General features: G+C 39.5%; 1 protein-coding gene across 1 annotated transcript; it reads right to left on the bottom strand.

Annotated features, from left to right (window-relative positions):
• Positions 1-5,276: 5,276 nt before the first annotated feature.
• Positions 5,277-7,140, bottom strand: LOC140722884 (C-C chemokine receptor type 1-like). The gene is made up of 2 exons (XM_073037518.1): positions 7,071-7,140; positions 5,277-6,208 (listed from the first exon to the last, which is right to left on the bottom strand). Exons 1-2 carry the CDS (start codon positions 7,138-7,140, stop codon positions 5,277-5,279), a joined length of 1,002 nt encoding a protein of 333 aa, XP_072893619.1.
• Positions 7,141-9,637: the final 2,497 nt, after the last annotated feature.

The raw sequence follows: 9,637 nt of genomic DNA, 5'->3' as shown, positions 1-9,637 counted from the left end.
ATATCTACCTCAGCACGTATGAACTGAACTGAACTTTATACTTTTCGATGTCAAATCATTATCCCCTAGACATCGATAGAGCTTGTTTATTATTGCTTATTATTATTCCCACATTTTAGGTTTATTATTGCTAACGTGTATTATCTATATATTTGCATTATTGGTATTGATTTGCTTATTTTACTAATAAACACTTTTGAATATAGTACCACCAGACTCCAACGGATTCTTCTTTCTCTGCTGGTCTGACACCCAGTTACGGGGTATGTAACATACCCAAACAAGTAAAATGATCTGTAACAACTTTAAATGGTAAATGTTTATAAATTGGAACTTGCATATTTAATGGCAATAATTCACTCTTATTAAAATTCAGTTTGTAACCAGAAAAACAACTAAATTGAGCAAGCAAGGACGAAATAGCCGGAATGGATCTCTCAGGGTCGGATATGTATAGTAACAAATCATCAGCATATAATGATAACTTATACGTCCCTTCCCCACGAGTAATAAACAAAATATTAGGTGATTCACGAATGGCTATATCTAAAGGTCCCAAAACAATGTCAAATAGTAAAGGACTTAAAGGACAGCCTTGCCTTGTACCACGGAATAACTGAAAAAAAGGTGGTCTTTGATTATTGCTAAAGACCGAAGCCAAGGGTTTATAGTATATTATTTTAATCCATGATATAAATTTCGAACTAAAATTAAAATGCTGCAACGTATTAAATAAATATGGCCATTCAACTCTATCAAACGCTTTTTCAGCATCTAAGGAAATAACACATTCTGGTATTTTGGATGAAAAAGTTCAAATAATATTAATTAATTTTCAGATATTAAAAGATGAATAAAGGTTTTTAATAAATCCAGTCTGATCTTCAGGGATAATTCGAGGTAATATGTTTTATAATCTAGTGGCCAAAACTTTGCTAAAAATCTTAGAGTCCGTATTCAGCAAGGATATGGGCCGATAGGATACACGTTCAGTGGGGTCTTTATCTTTTTTAAGAATTAAAGAGATAGAGGCATCATAAAAAGAGTGTGGCAATTTACATAAAATTAACACATCTTTAAAAAATTTACAAAGCCAAGGGGAGAGTATAGAAAAAAGGATTTTAAAAAATTCTGCAGTATAACCATCCGGATCAGGAGCTTTACATGAATTCATTGAAAAAATCGCCTCTTTTATTTCGATTTCCGTGATAGGTATATCTAGAAATACATTATATTCTGTTGTTAATATGGGGATATTGAATTTTCTTAAAAATTCATCCAGTATAGAAGAATCCTCAACAAATTCTGATTGATATAAAGAATTGTAAAAATCTTGAAAGGCTTTATTTATCTCTTTATGATCAATCGTCAATGTGCCATCTCGTTTACGAATCTTAGTAATTTGTCGTTTAACCGAAGCAGTTTTCAATTGATTAGCCAATAGTTTGCCAGATTTATCTCCATGTACATAGAACTTGGTTCTAGATTTAATTAACTGATTTTCAATCGAAGAGGATAATAACAAACTATGCTCCATCTGAAGTTCAACTCTTTCTTTATAAAGTTCGTTGCTGGGGGTCACTGAATAAATCTTATCAATTGCTTTAATTTTATCAACCAATGTAGATATTTCAAAATTAGTTTGTTTCCTAACTCCAGCAGAGTATGGAATAATCTGTCCACGAATAAATGCTTTAAAAGTGTCCCATAAAGATCCACTAGAGATCTCTGCAGTACAATCTGTTAAGAAACACAAATCAATTTGTTGTTTAATAAAATTATGAAAGTCTGAGTCCTGCAATAAAGGAGTTGAACATCCAAGATTTAGCGTTAGAAGATGAATCCATTCTCTTAACAGATAGCTTCAAAGGGGCATAGTCAGAAATGGTAATATAATCATATTTGCAATCAATAACATCGGTACGTAAACGATGATCAATAAAGAAGTAGTCAATTCTTGAATAATTATGACAAACATGAGAAAAGTATGAAAATTCTTTGTCATTGGGGTGTAAAAAACGCCAAATTTCGGAAATTGCAGAATCAATCATAAAGCAATTAATAAGAGAGGCCGATTTATTCGGAAGAGCTTGGGTGGGCTTAGATCTATCTATCGAAGGGTTTAAGCAGCAGTTAAAATCCCCACCCATCATTAGCATGCACTGATTCAAATTAGGAAAGGATGTAAATACACATTAAAAATTCAGGACAATCAGTGTTTGGAGCATAAACATCAACTAAAACAACTTTTTGATTAAAAAGTAAACCAGTAATAAGCAAAAATCTACCTTGTGGGTCCGAAATTGTTTCATAGTGTATAAAGGAGGTTGAAGAATCTATAAAAATGGAAACGCCTCTTACTTTGGCTTGGGAATTCGAGTGATACTGTTTACCTTCCAAAACCTGAAAAAAACGTTCACGATCCACCTTCCTCACATGAGTCTCTTGTACAAAGACAATATTAGCATTCATTCTGTGGAATACTTTGAATATTTTTTTCCGTTTGACGGATGATTTAAACCATTAGTATTCCAAGAAACAAAATTAATAACCGTATCCATATTGCCAATATTTATTACAATTAACACATAAGGTTAAAAAAAAAGATGAACTCATGAATCCGGAAGAGGGAAGTAAGTTCAAGGAGGAACCGGAAGTTCTGATACTGCAACCATTTTTGTAGTTTCGAGTCAGCCCATGAAGTACAACTAAGCGTGAAGCAAGCTAAATGAAAAATCTCCCTACCTCCACCCTCAAAACTCCAGGGGAAAAAAGCCAAAAAGAGGCAATCTAATACTAATTTTATCCCCATGTCTGAAGACGGCGACTCAAACACAAAAGTTTAAAAAAATACAAACCACACATATTTTATGAAAGGGTTAGTATAACAAAGATTAAACTATAAAATTATTATTCTATATATAAAAATATATTTAAAAAAAGAAAAATTTAAAACGTTAAAATCCATAAATGAATAATTGTGTATTAGTGTTTTAAAAGAAAGTCCTTAAACTCATTCAGACACATCGAAACGCATGTGACGTATCCCAGCACTAAGGTCTTTGAGGAAAAGAAACGACATCTTAGAAAAGTTTTTTATTATAAAAAAACCTTAATATTTTAACGTAAAAAGTATAAAAAGTGTATATAAACTTAAAAGAAAAACCTAATGAATTACTTTCAGAACTAACAGAATAATAATATTAAAGGAACGAACTCAGGATAAACCAAAAAAACGGACCTTTACCGTTGGTAAGAAATACACTGTTAACCATCACGTAAAAAATCATCAAATTATAAAAGATCCGGATATATAGACTAATTATTACATTAGTCAACCCGTAGTAAAAGAAAAGTACTATTCTTCAAGGAATCTTTGAGCATCCGCTGGAGATTTGAACAGCCGATAGGTCCCATCTTTGAGAGTAACTCTCAAATGTGCTGGAAATAACAGCGTTTGCTTGTAGCCGTCCTGATGAATTTCCGACATAACCGATTTAAAAGCCATTCTTGCCCTTAAAACTTCGGGACTATAGTCTTCCAGAATACGAAATTTGAAATCATTAAAACTGATCATACCCTTTTTCCGGGCAGCCCGAATCAAACGTTCTTTGGTATGAGGGTAATGAATCCGGAGTATTACTGGTCGTGGTTTCGTACCTGAAGCTGGTTGAAAACGGGAAATGCGATGTGCACGTTCGATTATTGGAGGGGTTTCCAGTACTTCTGAGCCGAAGACGTCCATTAAAAATTTAGAGAAAAATACAGTGAGATCACCGTTCTCAAAATTTTCCGGAAGCCCAATTATCCGGAGATTTTGTCTGCGAGAGCGGTTTTCAAGATCAGTGATTTTAGATTTATAACGATCCAGCAGTTGGGAAGTCGAAGCTTGCTGTTGTTGCAAAGTTTCAATTTTGCGATCTTTCTGGCGAGCGGCCCTTCAAGAACTAAAATTCTTACTTGTTGTTGTTGTGAATCCAGTGTAAGTGATTCAAGTTTTCCATCGACTGTCTTTAAAATTTCATCGAACGTAGAAAGCTTTGAGGTTAATTTATTCTCCAGTTTTTTAAGTCTCTGCTCCATAAGTTTCGCAATTGCTTCCAGAGTTAACGGTTCTTTCGTCTGTTTCGATTCCTTTTGTTTAGACATTTCAACGGGTTGAAAATGATTCAAACAGTTGAAAAAGATTTCATAAGTATGAACCCCTTTAGAATAGGTATAAACAGGTCAATTAGGGGGTGCTTGTAGGTAGAAAAAAATAAAAGGATTGGAGCGAAGCCTAAAACGGTTTCACTCCATAAGCGCCATCTTGAGACTCCTCGAGAATCAGCTTCTCGTGCTGCTTGTTAATAACCTGAATAAATTAGTTTTCACGGAGTCCCGGCATTTTGGGGATGGGTTTGTTGGGCATGCTGTGGATCGTTGGTGATAGTATCGCCTCCCTAAAATATGAACCATATTCAGATTTAATTAGAAAGTGAATGTGGGTCATCTGTACATGATTTAATAAAATCAATTTGAAAAGGAAGACATCGTGTGCTTATTTATTAGTTTTCATAGAAGGTACTCAAATATTTAGTCGTTGATCTCTGACTTCTGTAAGGGCTGATTTCCGTAACCAGGCATATCGCGGGGTAACATCGAATATAATGTCTACAGGATCGGGAATAGAAGATCGCCTTCTATTGCTGAGGGGTGGCTGGTCAACTGAGGAGGTTCCGGTACAGCTGAGTGGCACTGCCAATCACGAAATAAATGGAACGACACAACGTAAGCTAAAATAACACAGGACCGTTTGAAACGCCTTTCCAAAATTTGTATTCTTGTACTAATTATTGAGAAAGAATATTTTCTATTCTCAATATCTGCTGAAGTTTTTGGAGGCCGTTGTGCAGCATTCGAAAAGTTTTTGCCCCTCTTTTTCGCTGTTTCAGATGATACGGCTTGGCAGATCGGGAAATATGGAATAAGGGTGTTATTGACCGTAGCTCTCTGCTGCTTTACTGAGATCCAATGTTGGGTGCAAATAGTCTGTTTTCTTTAACATTGAACTGACGCTTGTCTAATTCAATACTGTGTTCTATCCGGCCCATTCCACCCATTCATACATTTTATCCCTACCTCGAGCTAATTCTTAACAGATACGAATGCGACACTTTCAGTTACCAGCATCGGGATGTTTTAAATGATAATTTTTATTTTATTATCAAACTTAAAGCGCGGATCTTCTACAAAATGTTGCCTGTTGTAAGACATGTGCAAGCTGGAACTGAGTTCTACTCGGGGGAGAAAGCCTTAGATGATCTTACATTTCTCTTGATCGATTCCCGGATAAGCGTCCAAGGAGACAGTATCAACGTTTTCAACTCTGCCCTGAAGTTAGTTTGGGTGGCTGCATAAATACACGTGTTTGTACAGGAACTCATGTTCGTGAGCAGAGCCCCGGTTTGAGCAGCGATATATCGGGCAGAGTCATAGTCGCGATCAAAATACATGGTTATGCTGGCGATAAAATCGGTCACTGCCCACGGCAGCCAAAATAGCATGAAGCTGCCCGATACACAGAAGAGTAATATGATGCCCTTTTTCCTGTTCTCCATTTCCGGGTCACGTTCAATCTTACTCTTATGGGTTCGGAAGCTTCTCCGGGGTTTGCTGGCCACTAAGATATGACTGGCCGTCATCCCATTACATAGAAGTATTAAACCAAATGCGCACAGCAGGTTTTGAAAGGTTTTGAATCTGCTGAACGCGACGAACCTTGGAGAGTTGACGATGTCCAATTTCGGGCGAATACCCCACGAAATATTTCCAATTATTCGTTGAGGCTGAAATGCAAACAAGAAGGGTATATTCTCCAAACAAAGCCCCGCCATTATTACTGCTGCCAGGATTCTGGCTGTCTTCACTCTGCAGTATTTTGTTTTAAACTTCTGACAACATATGGCAACATATCGATCACAGGTGAAGGCCACCGTGTACCACCGTGATAGTTCCAGAGTGACCGCCAGCACGTAGATCGTGGCTTTAAGGGCTTCCGTATAATGCAGAAATGAACTGGACAGGCGGAATATTAAAATCTCATAGACAAGGACATTGATGAGAATGACCGATAGATCTGACACAGCCATCATCGTCATGTAGGCAGAGATGCATTTGGAAAGACCGCATTTTCCCCGGGACAGAATAATAATTGTTAACAAATTAGCTGCAACAGTAAAAAAAAAAACAACAACAGATTAAGACATCACTGAAGGAGGAAGACAGCGGAATCTTACAACTTATTTCTGAAATATGTTCGGATGTATTTCTGTTTAGTACGGTGGTCTGAGAGTGAGCACAGGCGGGACGGAAAGGCACTTCGCAGTGTGATCTTCACCAGCTGGAAACGGGCTGAGAAACAGCACGTGTAATTTACTGGGAGCCTGGGTAATGTGCTGTCCTGCAGGAGGACAAACCAGGTTACCATTGCATGGTGAATGGTAGGTTGTGAGGTGCTCCGCATAAAAGAAACGGAGCTGTAAATACAGATCCATCATTCATTTAAAGTAAAACAACGGGTAAACCGGGGGGCACAGAGATCATTTTGCACATCGGCCATCACAAATCAGGACTTTCAGCACTGGGGTTGAGTTATTGAGTTGGAGTTGTGCAATACAAAATTGAAGCCGAGTTCGTAGTTTTGTTTAAATTTCTACTCACCTTCGTACGGGAATTATATCAAATTTCGCGACAGAGTTCAAAATATTTAGCGAAACACTACTGCTGTTGTAGTACACTTTTATTCTCGGAAAGGCACGATGGAAAATACATTACCTCCTGAGTGAAACACTACTGCTATTTCAGCGATGGCATCCCTCCGTTCTCTTTGCATCGGTCATGAGGAGACGGCCTCCTGTGTCCAGAGGAATGTCTCCTCACCGGCCGTGTGGACAGGGAACGATACAGCGCCTATTGAGCAGCTTGTACAATGGATACATTGCGGCGCATCTTCGGATCATACTTCATTAAAAATAACAATGTCCTGCCGAAAAACAGTAGCTATTAGACAATGTATTAATACGACTTACCGGGTAAACCAAACACCGCTAGAACAGGGTAACAAACGTCTTTCACCTGTAGGATCGCCGGTCGACTCATGTTCGATTGCTTGAATTATCTCCCGTTGTGCAGTTCACATCACCGTGTGACTCCGACCACGATACTCTGCTAATTTACAGGAAACACGAATTCTCCGTCACGGGTAGGCGGGCTGTGCAATGAATGACGTTACTTACAGCAAATGAACACACAAGGGTTGATGTTCCGCTCCGGTGCCACCTGTTCCCCAGCTGATGGACTGAGCAGCTGGATCATGAAGCTCCTTCATTCACATTCCACAACAGAACACCCCCCCCCCCCCGAGGGAGTGACGTCAGCGCTCCCCTCGCCTGTGGAGAGCATCGCTGCAGGAGGGCCCTTTCGTTGTCCCACAGTAACTCAGTAGAGAGGTCCCGCTCCGTTCCGTAACTGCATTTGTTACACAGCGTTCTGCTGATTCCCGCTGACTATAACATTACTGATGCTGCGCTTGCCTTTACTTTTCACAGAATAATCCTTCAATAACCTTTCTCATCATGCGTCCCGTCTAATGTCAACCCGTTAGACTTTGTCTATCCTGATAGGCTGTGATTCCTTCCTGCATGTGACGTAATTGAAACCAAACAATTGATGCAGCAACCCGGCAATGGGGTAGTGACTAGACTGTATAGGTGATATATTCTGTTATAGCTGGTGGAGAGTCGCTGTTGTATATGATATGGTTACTCCAAACAAGCAGATATAAATCATCTCCATCAGCACTGAAAATGCTGTTATTTAAGCGTTTAGAGCCGCCTGTGCCTCCACATTACTTCGGTGTGGGAACCGAAGCCGCTTGTTCGGATGAAACTTCTCAGACTTCGTCGGAGAGATTACAAAGTTGCCCCTTCACTGGGCAATCGACATTACCAATGAAATAGAAGAGGATGTCAGTGAGATTTTCGTTCCGTTAGCAGAGATTTGTATGACCCGAGTATTCGCTACGATATTTAGGATTGAAAGAGCCATGTGGAAGATCGTCTTACACCTTTCATCTACAAGTATATGGGTGATAAGGGACTTCCTACATCACGCACTGCTGGAGGTAGGGAGACACCGAATTTTTTTTTTGTTATGATCTCATACAATATTCTATACAAAGTTACCGGCTCAGTGCTGGGATCGGGGATTAATGTGCTTGAGCGGAGCACCGTCGGCGCCTCAGAAGGTGTCAGACTACAAGTTTGAGTGCTGATGCATACTGAACACAATCAGTGATCCCCAGTCCTGAAAAGTACATTTTGTAGATTGGTTAAATTCGCGCAGTGTGGTAATGAACCACAATGTGTATGTGCGCTGGCAGGTATGTGATACGAAACGAGAGTACGCCAACAACCATGCAGATCGGCCACTGTTCGTGAGATAATGTCCACAGTTCATCAATGTACACATGCGTATGCCGGAGTACATCGGAATTAAGTAGAAGATGTATGATATTCTGTCTGCCTTCGGGGCTGACGTAAATCAAATGTCGAGTCCATCTCTGTGCCGGGGTTATTTACATTAAGCAATTCTCTACAAACATATCAGATAGTTTTGTAAATCAGCACATTCCCAATTTGAGCATCAGCCACTCTCAATGTGCTTCATCATTCCAATAGATTCAAAGTCTGTTACAATTGCGAAGACTTCAATTTTCAGGAAGTATCTGCGTTACAGGGAAAATACCAGCATGCATTGTGGACTGGCTGACAGGCAGGAGGCAGCAGAGGTTAGCTGCCTGTGATTGGTGGTGCTCCTCAGATGTCAGTACTTGGAACGCTGCTTTTCAAACCTTTGTCAATGATTTGGATAATGGAATTGATGGCTTTGTGGCAAGGTTTACAGGTGATACAAAGATCGCTGGAGGGGTAGTGCCAAGGTAGTGCCAAGGAAGCAATGCGATTACAGCAGAACTTAGACAAACTACAAGAATGGGCAAACAATATGGCTGATGGAATACAGTGTGGAGAAAAGAATGTTCATCATTTTGGTAAAATGAGCAATAGTGCGGACTGTTACCAAAATGGGGAAAAAATTCAAACATCAGGATGCAGATGAACTTGGGCGTCCCCGTGCAAAACTTGCAGAAGGTTAAGCTGCAGGCTGAAATTGTGGTAAAGAAGGCAAATACAATGCCAGCATTTACTTCAGGTGGAACAGGATATAAAAGCCAGGAGATGATGCTGAGCCTTTAATAAGTCAGTAGTCAGGTCGCACTTGGAGTGACGTCATCAGCTATGACAATAGACAATAGACAATAGGTGCAGATGTAGACCATTCGGCCCTTCGAGCCTGCACCGCCATTTTGAGATTATGGCTGATCAATTATTATCAATACCCGGTTCCTGCCTTGTCCCCATATCCCTTGATTCCCCTATCCATAAGATACCTATCTAGCTCCTTCTTGAAAGCATCCAGAGAATTGGCCTCCACTGCCTTCCGAGGCAGTGCATTGCAGACTCCCATAACTCTCTGGGAGAAGAAGTTTTTCCTTAGCTCTGTCCTAAATGACCTACCCCTTATTCTCAAACCATGC

The sequence above is a fragment of the Hemitrygon akajei genome, unplaced genomic scaffold (assembly GCF_048418815.1).
Source record: "Hemitrygon akajei unplaced genomic scaffold, sHemAka1.3 Scf000092, whole genome shotgun sequence".
Taxonomy (NCBI): domain Eukaryota; kingdom Metazoa; phylum Chordata; class Chondrichthyes; order Myliobatiformes; family Dasyatidae; genus Hemitrygon; species Hemitrygon akajei.
This window is presented reverse-complemented; position numbering and strand designations above follow the sequence as displayed.

Bases quoted from the DNA above. Each gene is read 5' to 3' on its own strand.
- LOC140722884 (XM_073037518.1), bottom strand. From the start codon at position 7,140: ATGAGTCGACCGGCGATCCTACAGGTGAAAGACGTTTGTTACCCTGTT. The intron at 6,209-7,070 runs GTAAGTCGTATT...TTACTGTTGCAG, and splicing joins AGCGGTGTTTGGTTTACCCG to CTAATTTGTTAACAATTATT.